Genomic DNA, 24,769 nt, shown 5'->3' with positions numbered 1-24,769 from the left:
GTGTGTGTGTGTGTGTGTGTGTGTGTGTGTGTCTGAGGTGCGTGTGTGTGTGTGTGTGTGTTTCTGTGTGTGTGTCTGAGGTGTGTGTGTGTCTGTGTGTCTGAGGTGTGTGTGTGTGTGTGTGTCTGTGTGTGTGTGTGTCTGAGGTGTGTGTGTGTGTGTGTTGTGTGTGTGTGTGTCTGAGGTGTGTGTGTGTGTTTACAGTACGTCACACCTTCAGCACCAGTTTATCTCACATTTATCAGGTTATTATCGTTATAAAGCTAGAGATCAAAGCTGCACGGTTGATAAAGTCTCATGATGTTCAATGAATTCAAAAATAAAATATTTTACAAATCTGATATATGTTTTTAATGTTTTATATATATATGCATGTTTGTGTATTGTACTCGTTTTGTATTTCATAAACAATTTCTACCAAAACTATTTTTAAAAATCTGATATATTTTTTTTAAATGTTACACATACAGACACCTTTGTATAAATATGAAATGCAACCATTTAATTTTCATATATACACATAGAAATGGACAAATATCAGAAATGCATTATATATTTTAGATTTATCTGACATTTTATCACTATAAAATATTTTAAAATCTGGAAATATTTTGAGAATCCAGTATTTTTATTTTAACGGTGTGCTTTAAAAGCAATAATTCCCAGGCTGTATCTTTCCAGGGTTTCTGCTAACAGTGATAATGATGGGTTTGTGTCCTGAAATCAGTTTAATTAAACAGGCGACTAATCAACCTCACACTGACACAAGCTCCTGAGAGAGCCCATTAATCACCGCCAGGGTGTGATTTCCTGCTAAAGTCCCATTAAAGCACATCACAGTAACAGACGGCTCTGATCCAGACTCAAGCAAACCCTCCATTAATCCTGATCCAAACAGCGCTGTGCTCCGGTGTTTGTGCACATGTTCCCGACCGCATCAAACGGCCTTCTGGGAGATTCACCACACGGTTTGGGAGAAACTAACCACAACCAGTGACTCTAGAAGCGTCTCCGAAGCTCAGCTGTTTATAGAGAGGCTTCATTATATCATTTGTTATATTAAAATATAATAATCAGCACCATTTTATAAAATATAATTATTTAAATGCTGCTGTGCATCTTTTTCAACTACATAAATGGATGGTTTTATTGTTTACGTGCCGTAAATAATACTTAAACACTAATAATAATAATCATCATCATTCAAAACAACTGTATAAAATATAATTATTGAAACACTGCCTTGCAGAATTTTTAACCATATAAATGATGGTTTATTGTGTTTTATTGTCTTACTAGCTTTACACAAGATACATAATAATAATAATAGTAATAAATATCAAAACAATGACTTATAAAGAGTGAAGTGCAGTGCTTGTCCTCAGCGCTGAGGTTTGTTATGAAGTTGGGAAATGACTGGAGACAGGAAATAGATCCGTCAAAGCCTCTGCACTTCCCTTTCATCCTCTTTCACTTCCTGTTCTGTGTTCTCCTCGTGTTACAAACATGACACAATCACACAAATCATCTCCTGTTGTCTTCTAAACGAGAGGAGCTACAGGTGAAGCCTCATAAATCAATGTGTGTGTGTGCATGCAGAAATAATATGAACACACAACTGACTGAGCAGCGAGAAGCTTTATCCTCATCAGCCTCACTGATGAGAAAGTGTGTGTGTGCGTGTGTGTGTGTGATCAGTATGCAAGTCACATACTAACACAGACACAGAGAAACTGCACGACCAGAATACACTGCCAATGCTAAACACACACACACACACACACACTGGGACTTTCCATTGACATTTGTTTTTATGCAGAGCTAATGACAGTTTCTCTCCTCTAAGCCCACCCTACATCAAACCTCAGACAAACCTTTATTATATTCATATCAGCTTTCAAGCTGTCTAAGACTACTGGCTGATCTCCACACACACACACACACACACACACACACACAATGAGAGCAGATGTGATTAGCATGGACTCATTCAGCTGCTTCAGACGAGGTCTGTTCTGTCCTGAAGAGTCAAAACAAAGCTAACGTTCAGGCAGAAATGCATCGATGCACCACAGTCTGACAACAAAAATACTCAATGCATTGATTTAGTAAATCATCTAATTACTAAAAATGACCCAGTGTGTAACAGAGATCATCTCAGATTATACACAGCACGCTGACCGCGAGAGACTCAGGTCAGAACTAGTTATTGCATGACATAGATCTGTCATATGATCTGAGAGAAAACATTTGTGTTCAGACGGAGGTCTAAAGATAATCAGAGCCGCTTTTGGTGAAAATCAGACAAACTGTCTAAGAGGAGTATATATGCGTTTATATAGGAGTGCTGTCAAACGATTAATCGCATACTAAATTAAAGTTTTTGTTTGCATAATATGTGTGTGTTCTGTGTATATTCATGCTGTATAATAAATGTTTATATTTTACATGTATTTAGATGTCTATTTTTATATTAATATATTTTATATTATATAAAAATATACTTAATATATAAACATGCATTTGTGTATTTATATATACAAAACACAGTACACCTACATATATTATGAAAATAAAAACATTTATTTTGTATAAGATTAATCGTGATTAATAATCAGACAGCACTAATATATACCTTATATGGCAGGAAAATATTAACTACAGAAGATGAAGACTGAACATGACCCAAGTTAGCATAAACATGAGTGCGAGTTTGGCCTGTTGGTGGCGCTAGAGGGTTTGAGTTACAGACTCCAGATTTGCAGGGGTTAATGTTCAGACTGTCCTCTATCTGTGTGCCAACTTTCACAACTCTACCACAAACAGTTCTACCAGGAGGAAGAGGAAGAAACAGCACAGAAAACTTCACTAATTAAATATAAAGTTACATATAGACACACCAAAAAACAAGAACAATGTTTATACACATACTTTCTTTTTACTGTGAAAAAAATAAATAATAATAATACATTGTTAATGTTGGCGTGTTTTATGTTCATATAAAGAAAGTCAATGGGGTTTGGTGGTGTTCGGACCCAAACGCTCTTCAAAATATATTTTGTGTTCCGCAAACGAAAGTCATACAGGTTTGAGATGACAATAAATAAAGTAAATGATGTCAGGGTTTTCATTTTTGGGAGATCGGTCCCTTTAAGGTATTGACTTAGGATCAATACTAAGGTACTGGTGTCACAGCAAAGAGAACATTTTGTTACGGAGCCAAACCCAATGTGTGTGTGTGTGTGTGTGTGTGTGATCCAATTTATTTTTTGAATACAGAGTGAATTGATCCAGCTCTCTCTCATTAGCACTTTAGCTCTGAGCTGGTGCCTCACACACACACACACACACACACACAGAGAAACAGAGAGAGAGAGAGAGAGAGATGTGTTCAAGTGCAGTAAATCACTGATCACCATCACACCAGAACGAGACTCGTGACGTAAAACAAGTGATTTCACATCTCCCAGATCACTCACTCTGCTCAGACTGCACCTGAACACACCTGAGATATGAGTTTCCCATCAGGCATTTCTCAGGTCGACATTCCTGTGTTACTGAGCGTGATTCCCCTGAAGAACACTTCTCAGTCCTGCAGACGGCAGGCAGACTGCACCCAAATAATGGGTTTTACTTGGTTTTGTTTTAAAGATACTAAAACATCTAGAATATATTTCTAAAGCATGCTTGCTCTTTAATATTACATATTATTTTTTATGTTTTATAAAATATTTACATTTGTCCAGAAATGTCTATATCTACAGTATTTCACAGAAATATATATATTCTTCTAATATTCAGAGATTTAGCTTTACATCACAGGAATAAATTACTTTTTAAAATATATTAAAATATAAAAACACCCTTTTAAATTGCAATAATATTTCACAATTTTACTGCATTTTCTATATTTTTGATCAAATAAATGCAGTCTTGATGAGCAGAAGAAACTTCTTTAAAAACATTAAAAATCTTACTGTGATCACAAACTTATATATTTGCATATATATAATTGGAAAAGTAATATTTAAAATACAAAAACCTGCTTTCATACGGTACAGGCCTTCAATCACATGTCTTTATTTTAAAGTCAACAGCAATATTTCAACATCAGGCGGAGAACAGGATGTGATGTCACGGGAGATTAAGTATCTAATGGATCGGTCAGTCATTTTGCCACTTCCTCTTCCTGTCGGCTCGTGCCTCCTCTGTTTCACATCATGAAGGAGAAAGTTTCCTCCAGCATCTGAGCTGATGAGACCACACGAGCCAGTGGTACTGAGGACAGAGTTTACATCACAGCTGATGAGAGTCTGGACCCTCCTCCTCATCATCATCTTCATCATCTGACGCTCAGGACAGGTCTGAGATCAGTGGTGCTTCAAGCATATCTAAACTGAGACTGACATGTCTGAGATGGGTTTGGGTGAAGATGACAGAAGAGCTCAGACCAGAATTACTCTACTGTGTGTGTGTGTGTGTGTGTGTGTGTCAGGGATGTTAATTAGCACCCGGCACCAGCCAATTGCGACAAAAAAGTCCATCCCTGGTGTGTGTACAACACACAATAAAGTGTAATATCATCCGAAGCAGCTCCGTGAAGAAAGGCGGTGTAAACCGGGCTCGAAACAGCAGCGTTGTTTCCAGTGCAGTGTTTGCAGCTGAAGTTAGCCGCCGGCGGAGTGATATATTTGTTGGTTATTTACAGAACGTTTTATAGCACGCGCTCATGATATACAAGATCGCGTGAAGAATTGAATTTGTTATCGTGCACAAATTTCCGCATACTGTCACGTCTCTGTCAAATCCCGGTAAGTTCATTCTCCTCCAGCATTCTGCAACTTTTTAGATTATATGGACAGTTTGTGTTTATCTTATTGTTTTTAACGGCATAATAAGCAAACTAACAAACAGTATTATCGGTCGCGTCTCTAATAACTGCTGTCCAGGGGATGCATTTTATTTCCAGTCTTCAAGAACTTTTTCAGAAGTTTGCTCTGTGGTTAGTAAGTTGTTACGCTGTTCATTTTTGTTTGTAGAAACAACATTGTATCGCTACACGTTTGACAGCTCTGGCGTAACGAGACGCGTAAAAACGATGTAGCTATTAAAATGCTGTGTGTTCGTTTATCGACGGCGTAAAAGTTTGCAAGCCGAGATTTATTTCAGTGATACATGAACAGGGGACTTTTCCCACGTGTTCCCTCAAACACAAAAATAAATAAATAAATGAATACACGTATACTGGTGAATCCTTACCTTGGAATTAAATACAACATTATTAATGCGTACTAAAACGGTTTAGAATATCGCAAAAATGTTTCTGCGCATTAAAAAAGTTGAGTGCAGTGTATCATCCGGTTGGGCTACGGAGCTGAGAGAATGGGCAAGAGTCGGCTGTTTCACAGTGACCGGTGGACAAAAAAGTTAATTTCCATCCCTGGTGTGTGTGTGTGTGTGTGTGTGTGTGTTTGAACCCCACGGGAACAATCAAATGATCCTGCAATTTAGTGGTCATGCTGTGAAGACAATAGGCCTTCAGTCGACCCCTGTGGAGAACTGTGTGTGTGTGTGTGTGTTTGAGTGAGATTGACCCGGTTTGTTTATGATCTTTGCGAATGAAAATCAATATGCAGATCATTTCTTAGAGCTTTAATTTATTTCTTTGTGTGTGTGGTTAAAAAAGGGTTTCCAAACCTGGGCATGAAACTGATCTCTCTTCATTTGGACTCTGAAGACTGCAAAGGGAGTGACATACTCCATAATGTCTGCTTGCATTTCCTTAAAACAACAGTTACGATATTATCATACACAATAATTAAATCGCACACCCCTAGTACCCAGAAACCCCCAGAAGCCCCCCGAAGGAAGATAGCAGGAGTGTTTGAGATTGAACACTTCACTTTTAATAAACAAACGAAACAAAAACTCGCTCTCCTCTTTGTGTTTACCAGACACAATCTCTCATTCTTCATCTCACGCCGAGTCTGTCTCAACTAATCAAACCACTGGCCACAATCCAGATCTTGCACAACTCTCTCTCTCTCTCACACACACACACACACACACATATACGACATGACATTTTTCTTGAAGGGCTGCATCTCATACCAAACTCCTCCAACTCTTGCTCCAGGCATGTGTGTGTGTGTGTGTGTGTGTGTGTGTGTTTGTTTGTTTGTTTGTTTATGTGTGTGTGAAAAATCACTAACAAGATCTCATCATCTCATTTTGTACAAATATAACATATTGTTAGATAATGGAAAGTTTGTGGTTTGTTTCTCCTAAAAATAAATATAGCAGTCATCTCAAAAGACTCTTCTCAGGATCTTCAGCGTCTCGTCCTCAAACAGCAAAGTCTGCAATCAAAACATCTGGATATGAAGCCATCACTCCTCGTCAAATCATGTTTCTGGAGACTCTTACTGGACGTCAATCACTGACAGATGAGAGTCTATTTTTATTTATACTTCTTAGAAATGTTAGGAGAAACGTCTGAGATCAGGCTGAAGCTCATGTGAACGACACTCCCCCGTGTCTCTGCTCGCCGTTTCACAACCACATACCTCACTCAGCCACAGAAAAACATGTTCTCACACACACGCACGCATGCACGCGCGCGCACACACACACACACACACACACACACACACACACACACACGCGCAGGTATTAAAGCAGCTACACACCACAGCTCATGTTTCTACACAGTGTTGTAACAGAAGTGCTGCTCTACGTTCACTTCAACACTGCTGTTCAATATCTGGAGGTTAGTATGATTTTTATAACATTGATGCTGAAGATGTTTTCCCAGAACTCTGAACTGTAAACATGAAAATTACAAAACTTTAATTTGTGCATTTTTAACACAGTCAACGCAAAAATTTCAATATATCGCCTTAACAATGCCTCGTCTGGAAACCTAAGCAGACACAGATTTGAAAGTTCACTGAAGTCAAATGAAGGCCCTGCTAGTTTAGTTTTTAAGGTGTTTTTGGGTGTTTAGGGCATATCAAAGAGGTTTCTAGGATTTTCTATGAATCAACAGACAGACATAATATAATAACATCCAGCACAACGCACTCACATAATCATTTAGAAAGCACTGTGTTTGTCCAGAGGTACAGAAGTGTGTTACTCAGTGAAATCTGAAGCGTGGTCAGTGTGAACAGGTTGACAGATGATAAGAGATCCCAGACGCTCTCCATGACGACACCTGCTCCTGTTCTCACCAAACCTGCCGAACCTTCATTCATGTGCAGATGCCAAGATGAGACGCACCTCACACACACAGGTAATAATGAAAGAGGGAAGTAGCTGGTCAAACACACAGGAGCTGGTCAGGTTGTTAATGGACGCTGTACAACAGAGCCGCAGTCTTCAGCGTCCTGACAGACTCTCGCTCCTCTGTAATAACCCCGTCCCGTCTCAGCAGCGCTCGCGGCGAGGACAAGTCTGTTCCTTCACGTCCTCCACGGTGATCTGCACACGAGTCCAGCTCATATCCCCAGACACCCTAACACCCCACCGGCCATCTCACACACACACACACAATTCCTGCTCACTTGTACAGATACACACGCTTCAAAAGGGGTTATTTGTGTCTTTGGCCCCGTTAGCTGCTCCTGCATCGTCCTGACACTGAACTTTACTTTATTAGGTCTGTGAGGTAACAGTAACGTTTAAAGTGTAACTAAACCCCTGGTCAGAGCCTGACTCCACCCACTGACAATATTTGAAAAATGCTGAAAAGTGGGCAGATCACAGCGGAGATCGAGGGGATGAACCTGGGGCGGGGCTGAGCGAGTACGGCGTGATCCTGAGACTCGCAGTGACGGATTGATTGACAGCTGCTGTCAGATGGAGAAAATGGCTCGAAAATGGAGAGTGACTGTAGTGACACAAGTAGCTTTGCAACAGAGCGTTCATTTGAAGTAGATGACTTTTCTCCCCCACCTTCACCTGAAGTGTAGGATGTCGAGGTGTCTGTTCATATCAATTCGAGCCGCTGGCTCAAACTGCGGTCTTAACTCCCGCATCTCGTAGAGAAGCCCATTTCCACCTCCATTGCGTTGGAGAAGCAATCCTGTGTAAAATGCAGTTTGCACACTCCAGCTCTAGGCGGGAACTTGCGGTCTTCCAGGCCAAATGCATGCAACCACTGGCGCTTAATTTTAAAGTCTGCTGGTAAACTATGCAGTCCAGCAGTGCTGTCACAACCAGCAACACACCTACGTACCATCCTGACCACTGTACTAAATACAGATAAATCTACGCTAACTTGAAGATCTAAATAACCATATAATTGCTATGCTAAATAGATGCTATATTAGTCTATCCTGGTCGTTACCAATACTCGCAATTGCAGCTCCTGACTCACTACAGTGATTTTGATGGTTTTATACTGCCAAGGGCGTGATAGCTCGTACCAAGGGGCGTGTTGAGCTGGAAACTGCTTACGTCACTTGCCACCGCAACATCCAATAGGAAAAATCAACTGCAGTAGCCACCGTTCAACCTGAAGAGGGCAGCACTCACACGTTTTTACACCATATATTGTAGAATTAAAACACTTTATACTCAAATGTCAAAAAAGTTACTCGAATAAATGAACAGCACTAATAAAGCCCCATTCTTATAGATCATTAACTAAAAAAAGTTGGTTTAGGGTTTAGTTACTCTTTAAGAGAACAGTTTGTTTAGTTCTATTCAGTGCATTCTGTTTGTTAGTTTGGATCAAAAACCTTAAACAAAAATGAGAAAATCTTGCCTTAGCAACTAATTGAAATAAGCTGCAGTATTGAAATTGCTAAAAATAAAACTGCTATAAAAATAAATACAAGCAAAATAGAAATATTGAAAAATAATAATAGATATAAAAAAATGCATTTGCTAAGATAAAAGTATGAGAATTTTATAACCAATTTTATTAAAATTAAGCATATAGACATCATTAAAAAAACTGAAACAGATATAAAACTAGTTTTACAAACTATTTACAGAAATGTTTTTCCTACTGTCACTAGTTTAATGTTCTTAAGCTAATTTCTGTAATTACATATGATTTAATTTGTAAAGCACAACTTCAAATATACTTCATGATATTGTTTTGTAATTTATTTATTATGGTATTGTTAAGACAGGAATGAGATTTATAGCAAATTACAGTAATGGGTAAAAGAGCTTGATTGTGAAAAATACATCTGAGACGTACGTCATTCGTTTGTGCCCTTTCTGAGGGCTGTGTTCAGGACAGATAAGAGACCAGACGTCCACACGCAGTGGGACATCCCACACACTGAAACAACCTGTGACATCCATCAAAGTCTCGCTTCGCTTTCATTTTCTGAGCTTGACCTTAAAAACAGACTCTGTGACTGTTTACAACCCACACACTGCAGCGGAGGACAGACACAGTCTAAAGTGTTATAAATAATACTAAAATAATCCTGTTGCAAATATTCAGATTTTCCAGTTAAAATAAATAGTTACATTTTATCAAAAATAAAAAAGTATTATATTCAATAAAATATAAACTTATCCTGCTTGATCTGACCGCTGCTTTTGACACGGTTAACCACCAGATCCTCCTGTCAACCCTACTGGCAAAGGAACCACACTTCAATGGTTTGAGTCTTACCTATCAGATAGGTCCTTCAAAGTACCTTGGAGAGGTGAGGTGTCCAAGTCACAACATCTAACTACTGGGGTGCCTCAGGGCTCAGTTCTTGGACCACTTCTCTTCTGTCTACATGGCATCATTAGGTTCTGTCATTCAGAAACATGGCTTTTCATACCACTGCTATGCTCATGAAACTCAACTCTACCTCTCATTCCATCCTGATGATCCGACGGTAGCTATTCGCATCTCAGCTTGTCTAACAGACATTTCTTCCTGGATGATGGACCATCACCTTCAACTCACCCTTGCTAAGTTTCATCACAATTTCACCATCAAGTTAGGCACATTAACCATAACTCAAACAACAAAAACAGCTAGAAGCCTTGGAGTTATGACTGATGATCAGCTGACTTTCTCAGACCACATTGCTAAAACTGTCCGATCCTGCAGATTTGCTTTATTCAACATCAAGAAGATCAAGCCCTTTCTTTGGGAACATGCTGCACAACTCCTTGTTCAAGCTCTTGTTCTGTCCAGGCTGGACTATTGCAATGCTCTCTTTGCAGATCTTCCAGCCAGTTCTATCAAACCTTAACAATTAATTGAGAACGCGGCAGCAAGATTTATTTTTAACAAGCCGAAAAGAATACACGTCACACCTCTGTTTATCAATTTGCACTGGCTTCCAATAGCTGCTCACATAAAATTCAAGGCATTAAAGTTTGCCTACAAAACTACCACTGGCTCTGCACCCATTTACCTAAATTTGTTACTTCAGACTTATGTGCCCTCTAGAAGCTTGCGTTCTGCAAGTGAACGTCGCTTGATTGTGCCATCCCAAAGAAGCACAAAGTCACTTTTACACACTTAAATTAAGTGTTCCCTCCTGGTGGAATGACCTCCCCAACTCAATCCGAGCAGCTGAGTCCTTAGCCATCTTCAAGAATCGGCTTAAAACACATCTCTTCCATCTTTATTTGACCCTCGAACTTTAGCACTCACTATTCTAATTCTATTCTTAAATAAAAATCTAACTACCTTTCTAATCTTTTTGTATTCTAACCATTTTCTTTTCATTATTATACAAATATAAAAAAGACCTCTAACACTAGCTTGCTCTATTCTTTTTTTATTCTATCCGTTTTCTTTGTATTTATTATATTATTTAAAAGCCCATGCTACGTGTACTGTGTTAAGCTAACCGAGACTTGTTATAGCACTTATATATCATTGCTCTTTTTGATTGCTTCCATTGTCCTCATTTGTAAGTCGCTTTGGATAAAAGCGTCTGCTAAATGAATAAATGTAAATGTAAAAATAAAGCTTAATTTTTTCTTCATATCATTGGACATACCACATGTAAATGGTCCTTGTGGCTTAAATCAGTGGCTTAAACACTGATCACTTTAACAAGATGAATAAACTGACACCAGTAGATCTGTGCTGCTTCATATGTGAAATCTTACAAAGCTTCAGTCCGATGTGACGAACTGGTTCATCTGGTTCACCAAAAATAATCGGTTCAAAAGAATGATTCGTTCACTAACTTACACCACTGTTTGCCTGAAGCCCTGGACTACATGTAATGATGTTCAGACCTATCATCAAGCCTTCAATATATCATCCGGAGCCACAGTTATTCATTTTGTGTTTCCTCTATGTGCTTTTTTGACTCTTAGAGTACCAACTAACTTCAATTCAGAAGCATCTGAACCAGAGAGGAGAAAGTGAATGAGAATGCCATCCATCCCGTCCTGGAGCATGTCACATCATCAGTCATGTGCTGGAGCTGTTGGACTGTGTTAGTGGGTCAGTGTGTCTCTGGCATGTGTGTGATTCACTGCCAGAACACAGTTTATCACAAGAACCACGTCAGAGCTCATCACACTGCTGGTGATTCAGTGCAGCAACACCTTTCATTTTCAACCATAGAGGTTCAGATTGCAGAACATGCACCCAACAGTTATTAGAACAGTTGCAAACATGCATACAGAAAAGTAAAGCTGTTCACATGTCAGCATTAAGCCGATATAATAAGCTCGGGGAATCGTGATGAACCGTGTCAGTATCTGACTGCGCCACGGCTGCGCTCTCATGGATTGTGTTAATAAACGTCCAGGACAGACAACAAGATAAAGCAGCTCGGCTCTGCTTCTGCTTCTGCATTCTCCCTATGAGAGTATAGGGTTTCATAACAGAAATACTGATGACATAAACACGCATCCGCACGCCATGAGAGCAACAAAGGCAATGCATGGAAATCAGGTAAAATCAGCGATCAAAGACAGACACACAATGCATCGTGTGTGCTCAAACTTCCAACACACCTGCCGTGTGTCAATAGCTGCTCATCAATGAGAGGCATTCATGAAACAAGATCCGAGCATACTTCAGTCTAAAACCATTCTCAATCTGATGCACTGAACTGGATGTGATAAAGAAATGTATTACAAGCACATCAAATACAAAGGTCTACACCACTGCAATAAAAGTTTGGTTTAACTTGAATGGGTGAAATATACTATAATTGCTGTGCAGAACATTATTTGACAAATAAAAACTATAAAAATGCAATGCTCTGTTATAAATGATGTTGGAAAGTATTAAATCATTAACTTTATGAAATTGACAAAATTCCAATAGAAATGTTTGGTTAAACTTTTTGAAATTATGACAGAAATATGTTTTTATACATTGCAGAACAAAAATTATAACAACTCAATGTTTTTTTAAATAAATTCAACCATTAATATAGAATCTAATCGAGAAAACGTAAAACAAAAAACAAAGAATTTTCATTTAAAAAATAAAATTCCAAAACGGAATTGCTTTAAAAAACAAAGTTCCAAAATGGAATTTAGGTCAAAAACTATATTCTAAAATGGAATTTGGGAAGAAATTAAATGGATTTTATAGTCATCCAGAGATTTCCTCTTAAAAATACTCCAAATAAACCCATTTACACATATTTGAAAAGTTCAGAGTAAATAATTTTGAATTCAAATGAAGCCTGATGCCAATTGAGAGACTCTGTTTACATCTCGTCTAAATGACTGCAATTAAAAGATGATAACTCAGATTCTGCTCAAAGCTGCTCACATGGTCAGACTATGAATAATGTGTTTTTATGGCAAAACTGTTGATTCATTATTACATTCTCCTACAAAACCCTGAAGAACTATAAAAGCACACCAGATAAGACTTGGTGGGAACTACTTTTGACTACCTTTAACTTGTATTTTTAATATAAAGTCTAGTAGTTGCAGAATATGGATTTTTCTAAGTGGACACCAGTACATGGAGAGCAGTGTGGCTGATAGACGATATACAGGCAATAATTCATGTTAGCAAAGGAGACTGTGGAGATGAAAGAAACTCGTTTCGTATGCATACACATCAAATTGCCGATTTATAAAACAGTCTAATCTTTTTTTTTGAAGAGTGGAAAAATCCAGCTGATGCTGAGAAAGAGAGAGAATTCTCCTCCAGAAAGAAAGAGCGATGAGTAAATGGGAAAGTCCATCTTGATCTGCTATGTCAGAGCGTAGAGTAACTCATGAACCCCAACCCTTAGTCAGACTGCACGTCGGACCCGGCATATTGCCGGAACATTGCCGGGTCACCTTCTGTGTGAAAGCAACCACGTCACGGGATTGATTCCGGCATTGAACCCGGGTCGGGGACCTAGTAACATTGCCGGGTTCAACCCGGGACGAGCGCTGTGTGAACAAAAGCCAGATCTAATGCCGTGTCGAAGTGATGACTCTTTTACCGCCTGTTTTGAAGGAAGGTCAACGTTTCCGACAAAAAATTATGTGCAAACTGTAGTGAAGCAGAGATCATTTAGTTCCTCACTTTCCGCGCTGACGCCGAGATCGTTCGCTTGCTTCAGTGAAAGTATAACGTGCCTAGCGTTTTCGACTCGTACATTACACGTCACGCCCTGATGTCACGTGTTGTTACGGGATCTTTACGGGTTGTGTGTGAAAGCATGCACATATCCCAGGTAATCCCTGGCAGTGTGAAAGTGCAAAATCTAGCGACCCGGGAACAACTGCCGGAACACTTTACCCGTGTATTTGCCGGAATGGCAGTGTGAAAGGGGCTCAGAAGATCCCTCAGTCCTCAACGCATGCCAGAGGATAACAAGATGACATCTCACAGCTCTGTGCACGTCACGTCAGCAGAGCACATGCTATCCATAATGCAACTGTCCAAATTTCCCCAATACTTCCAGTGAAGCAGATCTTGCAAAGACAAGTCCTCTAACCTGAGAGTTACAATAGTTAGCACTAGTTCACACATGCCTTACTGACAAATCATTAAGCCTCATTGTTATTAAGATAAGAAACTGTTCAAAATAAGTTTTTTTAATTGAAATAAAACATTTTATACACACATTATATATATATATATATATATATATATATATATATATATATATATATATATATATATATATATATATATATAATATATATATATATATATATATATAATGTTTATATAAGTAAACAGTAATGCTGAAATAAACAGATATTGAACAATAGAACAGAAATAAAACACTATAATTTGTTTTTTTATAAAGCTTCACAATAGTATTAAAATAAAACAAACACTAATAAAAATGTGGAAAAAACAAAAACCAAATAATTTAAATAATTTAATATGAAAACTGAAAATCTAAAAACAAAAGCTAATTCTAAATAATTAATACTACAATAGTATATAAATCCAAACAATTTTGGGATGTTATATGGCATGATGAAAAGCAAAATAATAAAGAAAAATAAAGAAATATTAAATCCTTCTAATGCACAGTCTGTTGAATAATAATATTATCTATTCTTTCATTAAATAATTTTATCTACATATTAAAAAAATAAAACAATGAATGTTTAATAAAAAAATGTATCCATAAAAAATTCAAGCAGATCATGAAAAGCATTCAATACCAGACTGAGGTAAAGAATAAAAGTTGTTTGGAGTAATTTGCATAGATTAATTGTTCAAAATAACACACACACACACACATAAAAAGAAAGCTATTTATTTAGACTCAAACCCCCAAATTCAGCAATAGCCTCCATTTGATTGTTCGACCTTGTAGATATCGAGGTGAATTCAATTTCAGACTGATCTCAGACGAGATGGTTTTTCGAGTGCTGGCCTGCCGGCATTGATTGGGAGCCACGCAGTTCGAATCTTGCGACAGCAGCATTTCCTTCCCACCCTCGACCCATCATCCCTCGCTCCCTGATTCACATCTCCCCTCCTCTCCCTCCATCCCCGTCTCTCTGTCTGTCGGCTGCCTGGGTTCGCTCTCTTTTTGTGCTCAACAATCAAATCAGGTGAACAAAGCGTGACTCCAGAAATCGGTGGCAGCGCAAACAAAAGGATGTGACATCGTCAGCTCTCAGACTGCAGAGGGAAACAGACAAACAGGAAACAACCAGGCAGCGCCTGTGCCAAACACCACGCTAATACTGAAAATACACCACAGCCTCGAACCAATGCAAATGATTCCTCATTAAAGCAAGTCAACTCCAAACATGAAGATTCTCATCTAAAGATACGGATCTTCAAAGATCAAAAAAGTGGTGCATACGGCTTGAGCTCTATATTATAGGTCAAATACAGACAGTCAGAGGATAGGAGCAGTGTGAGGAACAAACCGACAATAAAACACACAAGTTCCTGTGCAGAACTCAGAAATGACGTGTCATGTTCAGTTACTACACATGTGCGAATCAATGGCTTTTCGCTGTCAATGACGCCAATGTTTGTGGTTTTTCAAAGACTAAGCTATTAACCGTTTGGTTCCATCCCATTATCGAAGGTTTTATGGGGAAGTGTGCGACAGAAGTGTGAAGGCGGACTGTAAAGTGCTGTTGTTTGTGTTGAATGCGGTGTCAGTATGTTTTCCTGCTGGCCTTTGGCACCAATCAATGATTCAGCAGCCAAAAGACACTGAGGGATTTTTGCAAGGAAGGATTTTATCTTAACAAATATCAGACAGATGACAGACCCGGAGTCGACACGCAGATACTAATGACAGCACACATGCTATAGTCACTCATAGGGTCGGAAACGGAGAACTGTTCTTAAAGGAATAGTTATCCCCCAAAAAAGGAAGACTGTCATCATTGACCCACTGTCATGCGGTTCCAAACACAATCTTCCAAGATATTTTTAATGAAACCTGAGAGATTTCTGTGTTTCCTTGAAAGTTCATTGAAGCCTTGTGAAGAGATACGATCACTTTATTGAACAATGATTGGAAATTATATATGGAGTGCATCATATATGTGAACCTAGTCAACAAAACCAGTCATAAGGGTCTTTTTATTGAGCTTTCAATTGATGTATGGTTTGTTAGGATCGGAAAATATTTGGCCGAGACGCAAACATTTGAAAATCTGGAATCTGAGGATGCAAAAAATTTAAATACTGCGAAAATCTTCTTTAAAGTTGTCCAACTTAAGTCCTTAGCAATGCATATTACTTATCAAAAATGAAGTTTTGATATATTTACGGTAGAAATTTTACAAAATAATCTTCATGGAACATGATCTTTGGTTAATATCCTAATGATTTTTGGCATTAAAGAAAAATCTATAATTTTGACCCATACAATGTACTGTTGACTATTGCTACAAATATACCCAAGCGACTGGTTTTGTGCTCCAGGGTCACATATATTTTTTTCATAACAGGTTCAATTTACAAAAGAAACTGGAGTAGAAAGATTTGCATGATGCACCGAAACCACCAATCGATTAATCTTGTGAGAAGGTTATTTTCTTTTAAATGAATCCGTAAAATCTATTTAAGGCCCATGCAAACCAGGTTAGTTATATTAATGTTTTAACCAACAGACAACAATGTTCTGTTTGTCTTAAATGAGCAATGCAGCCTTGTCGTAAAAAAGTCCAAGACAAGCTCTTTAAACTCTGGATCCTAATAACGATGTTGTACCTCTGTGTTGTTACCATTATATTTATTGTTCGGACTTTCCTGTTCTCAAAGAATTATAACAACCATTACAATTTTATAGTTAGATGTTATCAGTGTGAGGTGAATGGGCATTTATGCTCTTGGATTATTGACTTGAATCTGTTTAATGACTCACTGAATCCGTCAGAACTGCATCATCCAAACGTTTCAGAAGCCCGAGTATGATTTTAGAGCCCATTGGTGCCGGTGGTTTCCACGATCTAATGGGCTTATGATGCTTTTGGGAAAAGCAGCCAAGAGCGATTGTTGATTTACTCATTGAACTGTTATTCATTAGTTTCATTATGTCCAATTTAAACCAGGAATTGTTAATGTGCTGTTAATGCATCGATTTCTATTGCCCATTATTCCTTCTTTTCACTCATGCACACGTTTACACACTCACAAACCCTCCGAAATCAAACACGCTCCACACGGGTGCCCTGTGCCACCCACTGTGCCATCTTTAGCTCTAATTAAGTAGCCGGGGTGAGTTACAGGGCTATTGTCCACCTGAATTAGAAATAAAACAAGATCGCATTAATATTTAACAGTAGTCCTGAGCAAGATGATAGTAGAGGTAGGGAGAGCGCTATGCTCTTTCCATAATGTATTACATTTTGAATACCGCCATCAGCTCCGGCCAAACATGAAACATCAACAAGCCGATCAATATTTCTGTGTATTTTGAGTTTCCAGCCGCTTGATACCACGCAATACACAAGCACATGCTGGGTAACCCATATCTATCCCAATTGCTCCATCAATACACATTTAATACAAATAAACCAATTAGCTTCGATGGGCAGCCATTTCACATGTCTGTGTTGTGTGCATCCGTAGCCGATATTAACTGCAAGTGAAAACAACAGGCAGCAAGGAGTATTGGCTTTCAACAAGAACAACTGTTTTGAACACGGACACACACATTTTCACCTGATCACAAATGCAGGGTAATGAAACGCTGCTGGCAGGCTGGACTGCAAAGCCTGAAACCCTAGTTACCATGGCAGCATCCCAAACCAATTCCATATCATTCCTGATTTAGAACACAATGCACTAGAATCCCCAGACATTCTAAAGCAGCATATCTAAGACTACCAGATGACCGCAACATATTCCAGACCACCAGATTGGAATTCAAGCTCCTTAGTTAACATGCCAGCATCCCAAGCCAATATACACAAGACTGCTCCCAGTAATAAAACATATGAATCCCAGCAGTTAGGCCTACTTTATCAGTTCTTATTCCTTAATATTGGGTCTAATGATACATTTAATATTTGGGGGGTAATACCTCTATATCGGCATACTCCAATATGAAATATACTTCCAATGTTTTCCAGAACAGCAGATGGGAATGCAATACATGAAGCTCAACAGTTACCACAGCAGCATCCCAAACCAATTTCATTCCATTTCCAATTAAGAAAAAGCATGAAACCCCGACACACTAAACCAGCATTACAGCAGTCTATTCCCAAAAATCCAGCATTCCCACGATGGATACAATGCATGAATAAGACATAAGGATTACTTCTACATCATGGGGAAATATTTTACAAATATTGATATATAATCTTATGCAGTTCTTAGTTTCCTCTACCAAGAAAAATTTGGGGAAAATAATACTACTAATAATAACAACAACAATTATTATTGCTGTTACTACTAATAAAATTATTATACTCCAAAAAAAATTATATATATATATATATATATATATATAATAAACAAAAATATCTGCCAATGGGGCCTTTGAATTAATATCATATTCTTACGCAATGGCTGATATTTTTGCTTGTTTCATTTCTGATCACTTCCAGGCTGTCCCATGTCTGAACATTTCACTGGCAGCTCTTTGTTAAGAAGTTGCTCTGGTTGTCTTTCTTCGCCGCACTGTCGTGTTCAGATTCAACCACCGATCATTCGCTGCAAACCGCGACACACATATATCGTGCTGAAATACAAGCTCATTTATTCCTTTGATTACATCTAAGCTGTTTTCATTATCTTATTCCCTGCAGCTTTAATTCAGTGTGTTGCCCTTTATGTGTTTAAATGTCAAGGAAACCTCGAGCATTATCCGGCGGTGCACCGCTGCTTCCCTCCCCGGCGGACAGGCGCCTTACCTCGGCACGCAGCTCGGAGACGATCGGTCCACTTCCCAGGTGGCGTACAGGTTCATGTGCACCGGCCGATTGGAGGTGATCGCCACCGGTTTGGAGGGCTGCGGAGACGGTACGCCTCCAGTCCTCGGGAGCCCTCCCCGATCCGACATGCTGGAGGACACAAAGAAGGAAAACCCGAATAAAACGACTGTTTGTCGGAGCGCCGACCCTCTATGGCAGCACAATCATCCGTCCACGAGGACCGAGGCTCGGGGAGACCGATCGCGACGCGCGCTGCGCTTCAACCCGCCGTTCACCTTCAAAGTCGCGGCGAATGTTTCTCAAGTTGCGCTAGTTGTTTTTTCGTTGCAGGAAGCGGAAATTTCTTCTTTTTTGTGCTTGCAGAGAAGCACCACGGCCGAAGAGCAACGCCTCTTGTGAAAGACGAGCCCTCATAACAACCCTTGAGAGAGAGAGAGAGAGAGAGAGAGAGAGAGAGAGAGAGAGAGAGAGAGAGAGAGAGAGAGAGAGAGAGAGAGAGAGAGAGAGAGAGAGAGAGAGAGAGAGAGAGAGAGAGAGAGAGAGAGAGAGAGAGAGAGAGAGAGAGAGAGAGAGAGAGAGAGAGAGAGAGAGAGAGAGCATAGCTGTCGTTTTCGTCCTGCGAAATAAGAAAAATCATAATATAATTTAAGATTTTAGTGGCTTTACAATTTACATTTACACGGAAATGTTTACATGCATACCTAGCATGCATAAATAAATAGATAATTAAATAAATAACACGCTTATCTTAAAATACACCAATATATAATACAATAACATACTAATAATGAAGTAAAAAACTATATTTATATTGTTTTATAATATTTGCATATAGGTGCTGGTCATATAATTGGAATATCATCAGAAAGTTGATTTCACTAATTCCATTCAAAAAGTTAAACTTGTAGATTATATTCATTCATTACACACACACTGATATATTTCACATGTTTATTTCCTAAAATCCCAAAATCAGTATCTCAGAAAATTAGAATATAATTTAAGACCAATACAAAGAAAGGATTTTTACAACCCGAATTCCGGAAAAGTTGGGACGTTTTTTAAATTTTAATAAAATGAAAACTAAAAGACTTTCAAATCACAAGAGCCAATATTTTATTCACAATAGAACATAGATAACATAGCAAATGTTTAAACTGAGAAAGTTTACAATTTTATGCACAAAATGAGCTCATTTCAATTTTGATTTCTGCTACAGGTCTCAAAATAGTTGGGACGGGGCATGTTTACCATGGTGTAGCATCTCCTTTTCTTTTCAAAACAGTTTGAAGACGTCTGGGCATTGAGGCTATGAGTTGCTGGAGTTTTGCTGTTGGAATTTGGTCCCATTCTTGCCTTATATAGATTTCCAGCTGCTGAAGAGTTCGTGGTCGTCTTTGACGTATTTTTCGTTTAATGATGCGCCAAATGTTCTCTATAGGTGAAAGATCTGGACTGCAGGCAGGCCAGGTTAGCACCCGGACTCTTCTACGACGAAGCCATGCTGTTGTTATAGCTTCAGTATGTGGTTTTGCATTGTCCTGCTGAAATAAACAAGGCCTTCCCTGAAATAGACGTTGTTTGGAGGGAAGCATATGTTGCTCTAAAACCTTTATATACCTTTCAGCATTCACAGAGCCTTCCAAAACATGCAAGCTGCCCATACCGTATGCACTTATGCACCCCCATACCATCAGAGATGCTGGCTTTTGAACTGAACGCTGATAACATGCTGGAAGGTCTCCTTCCTCTTTAGCCCGGAGGACACGGCGTCCGTGATTTCCAACAAGAATGTCAAATTTGGACTCGTCTGACCATAAAACACTATTCCACTTTGAAATAGTCCATTTTAAATGAGCCTTGGCCCACAGGACACGACGGCGCTTCTGGACCATGTTCACATATGGCTTCCTTTTTGCATGATAGAGCTTTAGTTGGCATCTGCTGATGGCACGGTGGATTGTGTTTACCGACAGTGGTTTCTGAAAGTATTCCTGGGCCCATTTAGTAATGTCATTGACACAATCATGCCGATGAGTGATGCAGTGTCGTCTGAGAGCCCGAAGACCACGGGCATCCAATAAAGGTCTCCGGCCTTGTCCCTTACGCACAGAGATTTCTCCAGTTTCTCTGAATCTTTTGATGATGTTATGCACTGTAGATGATGAGATTTGCAAAGCCTTTGCAATTTGACGTTGAGGAACATTGTTTTTAAAGTTTTCCACAATTTTTTTACGCAGTCTTTCACAGATTGGAGAGCCTCTGCCCATCTTTACTTCTGAGAGACTCTGCTTCTCTAAGACAAAGCTTTTATAGCTAATCATGTTACAGACCTGATATCAATTAACTAGATGTTCTCCCAGCTGAATCTTTTCAAAACTGCTTGCTTTTTTAGCCATTTGTTGCCCCCGTGCCAACTTTTTTGAGACCTGTAGCAAGCATTAAATTTTAAATGAGCTAATTAAGTGGATAAAAGTGTAAAATTTCTCAGTTTAAACATTTGCTACGTTATCTATGTTCTATTGTGAATAAAATATTGGCTCATGTGATTTGAAATTCCTTTAGTTTTCATTTTATTAAAATTTAAAAAACGTCCCAACTTTTCCGGAATTCGGGTTGTAGTAATCTTGGCCAACTGAAAAGTATGATCATGAAAAGTATGAGCATGTACAGCACTCAATACTTAGTTGGGGCTCCTTTTGCCTGAATGACTGCAGCAATGCGGCGTGGCATGGAGTCGATCAGTCTGTGGCACTGCTCAGGTGTTATGAGAGCCCAGGTTGCTCTGATAGTGGCCTTCAGCTCTTCTGCATTCTTGGGTCTGGCATATCACATCTTCCTCTTCACAATGCCCCATAGATTTTATATCAACGTGGATTGTGTGCCTCTCCTCTCTTCCTCCAGGGATCCTGATATCCAAAGGAAATGCCAAATTTACTTTCATCTGAGAACATAACTTTGGACCACTCAGCAGCAGTCCAGTCCTTTTTGAAGCGAGACGCTTCTGACGCTGTGTGTTGTTCAAGAGTGGCTTGACACAAGGAGTGCGCAGCTGAAACCCATGTGTTGCATACGTCTGTGTGTAGTGGTTCTTGAAGCACTGACTCCAGCTGCAGTCCACTCTTTGTGAATCTCCCCCACATTTTTGAATGGGTTTTGTTTCACAATCCTCTCCAGGGTGCAGTTATCCCTATTGCTTATACACCTTTTTTCTACCACATCTTTTCCTTCCCTTCGCCTCTCTATTAATGTGCTTGGACACAGAGCTCTGTGAACAGCCAGCCTCTTTCGCAATGACCTTTTCTGTCTTGCCCTTCTTCTGCAAGGTGTCAATGGTCGTCTTTTGGCCAACTGTTAAGTCAGCAGTCTTCCCCATGATTGTGTAGCCTACAGAACTAGACTGAGAGACCATTTAAAGGCTTTGCAGTTGTTTTGAGTTAATTAGCTGATTAGTGTGGCACCAGGTGTCTTCAATATTGAACCTTTTCACCATATTCAAATTTTCAGAGATACTGAATTTGGGATATTCCTTAGTTGTCAGGTATAATCATCAAAATTAAAAGTAATAAACATTTGAAATATATCAGTATGCGTGCAATGAATGAATATAATATACAAGTTTCACTTTTTGAATGGAATTAGTGAAATAAACTTTTTGATGATATTCTAATTATATGACCAGCACCTGTATATACATATATGTGTGTGTGTGTGTGTGTGTGTGCATTCAGCAGACGCTTTTATCCAAAATGGCTTAAAATATATGATGTGTTTTAATAGTAGCGCAGGATAAAAGGCATATTGGATGTAATTTTCTCCTAAAATACAGCACAACAAAACCCCCAGCAGCACTTTTCTAAGTGTGTGTGGTGCCACAGATAATAATTTAGCGCGTAAGTGGAGGGATGGATCTGCTGATAGATCTGTAAAGTGTTATCATATTTGTTGATCGGGTAAAAATGGAGATTTATTTATGATATAAACATAAACTAAAATTGTACCTGTCAGAAATCCACCATTCATTAACAAATAACAGCACCCAGTGTTAGAAAATACAATACAGATAATTTTACAAACAGGCCAAAAGTGACTGAAATCAACCAGAAAAATTATCTCTCAAAATCTTTTCACGTTTTCTTTGCTCAGATTGCTTTACTCCATCACAAAGCACTTAAGGAGCAGAATAAACACATTCAGACCCACTGAACCATCATTAAGAATTCATGAACTATTGATGGTACCAATGTGGGTCAAATTTGAGAGGGTTTAGCGCTGCCAGAATGACTCCTCGTCGTGCGTTAGTTCATGTATAGATGTCAGATATACAGTAAATCCACAGTAGAACTGCTTCATTCATATCCGTCTCAAACGGTGACATATTTTATATTATATATTTAGATATAAAATATTATTTCAGTGGATTTGAGTGAATATGTCAGATTGCTGTAATTTTTTTGTTTGCCACAAATTGTGCTTTGGAAAATTATAACTTTGACCTAAAAAGTCATAATTGATACAAGTCAAAATTATGACATGACAATTTGAAACCATGAGATTTAATGTCAAAATTATATAAGATAAAAATAGTTGACATTATGAGATAAAAAAAAATAAAAAAACATTATGAGATAAAATGTCGCAATGACGAGATACTAAGTCAGAAACTTGCTAAATTATGAAGTTAAAAGTCATAATAATGACATGTATCACTTTAAAATATAAATATAAAACATTCATTTAATGAATTATGAGATTTTAAGTCAAAATTATGAGATAAAGATTATATCATTAACATTTTATCGCATGTCAACCATTATGAGATAAAATATAAGAATTATGAGATACTGAGTAACAAATTGACAAACAAATGCTAAATTATGAAGTAAAATATATCACTTTGAAATAAAAAATATTAATTTAATGAATTATGAGATTTTAAGTCAAAATTATGAGATAAAGATTATCTCATTTGTTTTATCGTATAATGTCAACCATTATGAGATAAAATATAAGAATTATGAGATACAAAGTTATAATTGACAAAAAGTTTAAACCGATAAAAAAAAATGCTTAATTATGAAGTAACTTTAAATCACTTTAAAATCATAAAAAAAAATGCATTATTTAATGTTGTGTACATCTCATTATTAAGTTAAATCATTAAACTTAAATATTAAACTGTATTATATAAATAAAAATAAGGTCTATTTTGTTAATCTATCGATCAACACGTTTTCTGTTTTTTTTTTTTTTTTTTTACATTTATCGGTCAACACTGTGTGCTAATATCAGTTTTGGTATCAAATATTTGGGTTAAAAACAGTATTAAAGGCCATTAATGGACACTGAGTTTGTCTCAACTCTAATTAATCAGTCGGCCCGAGTCAAAATGTCCAGTTTACATGCTTCTGAATAATCTCACAACCATCACAACAGACTCTTCAGGTCATCTTAGGACAACACTGACTGTGCTTCGTTGAGCTGGTCATGTGATCAGCCACATTATAATGAGCCTGGATTATATGACAATGATCCCGTCCTGTCCTAATATACACACGTCAGGACTGAGGGTCAATCAGAAATGACCCCTGTGTCGCAGCAGGCCACTGAGATTAGAAAACACCTGCCGTTTCCTCACACATTTCCAGGCAGACAGATATTATTTGTCCAGTGAGCGGTGGGAACCACGGAGGAGGCTGGTGATGAAAGCACATCTATATTTATCAGCTCGCAGGCGTCTGATGGAGAGAGTGTGACCAGCTGATGCTGACCAATGCATGACACAGCTGGACGTCTCCTGAGACGTGTGTGTGTGTTATGACTTCATCTGTTAACGAGGACAGCTCAAGGATGCTGTGGATGTTGTGGGTATTCAAATCAAACCGCTGATTAGTTGAGTCACTCCAGTCTGCACAGTTTAGTCATGCAGAAGTGCATTTATGCGCTTGTAAAGTAGAGGAATATAAAAAGATTGTCAAACTTTCATGTGAAAAGTATG

The 24,769-nt window shown here is 38.4% G+C and overlaps 1 protein-coding gene across 1 annotated transcript in view; it reads right to left on the bottom strand.

The window, feature by feature from the left end:
• LOC132115910 (phosphofurin acidic cluster sorting protein 1-like) overlaps positions 1-19,169 on the bottom strand; it is a 36,643-nt gene extending 17,474 nt beyond the window's left edge. Inside the window, exon 1 of the mRNA XM_059524339.1 lies at positions 18,751-19,169. Within this exon, the coding sequence (XP_059380322.1) occupies positions 18,751-18,899 (149 nt within the window). The 5' untranslated portion in view covers positions 18,900-19,169. The remainder of the gene's footprint in view (positions 1-18,750) is intronic.
• Positions 19,170-24,769: the final 5,600 nt, after the last annotated feature.

The sequence above is a fragment of the Carassius carassius genome, chromosome 3 (assembly GCF_963082965.1).
Source record: "Carassius carassius chromosome 3, fCarCar2.1, whole genome shotgun sequence".
Taxonomy (NCBI): Eukaryota; Metazoa; Chordata; class Actinopteri; order Cypriniformes; family Cyprinidae; genus Carassius; species Carassius carassius.
The sequence above is the reverse complement of the archived record's forward strand: the minus strand, read 5'-3'. Positions and strand labels throughout refer to the sequence as shown.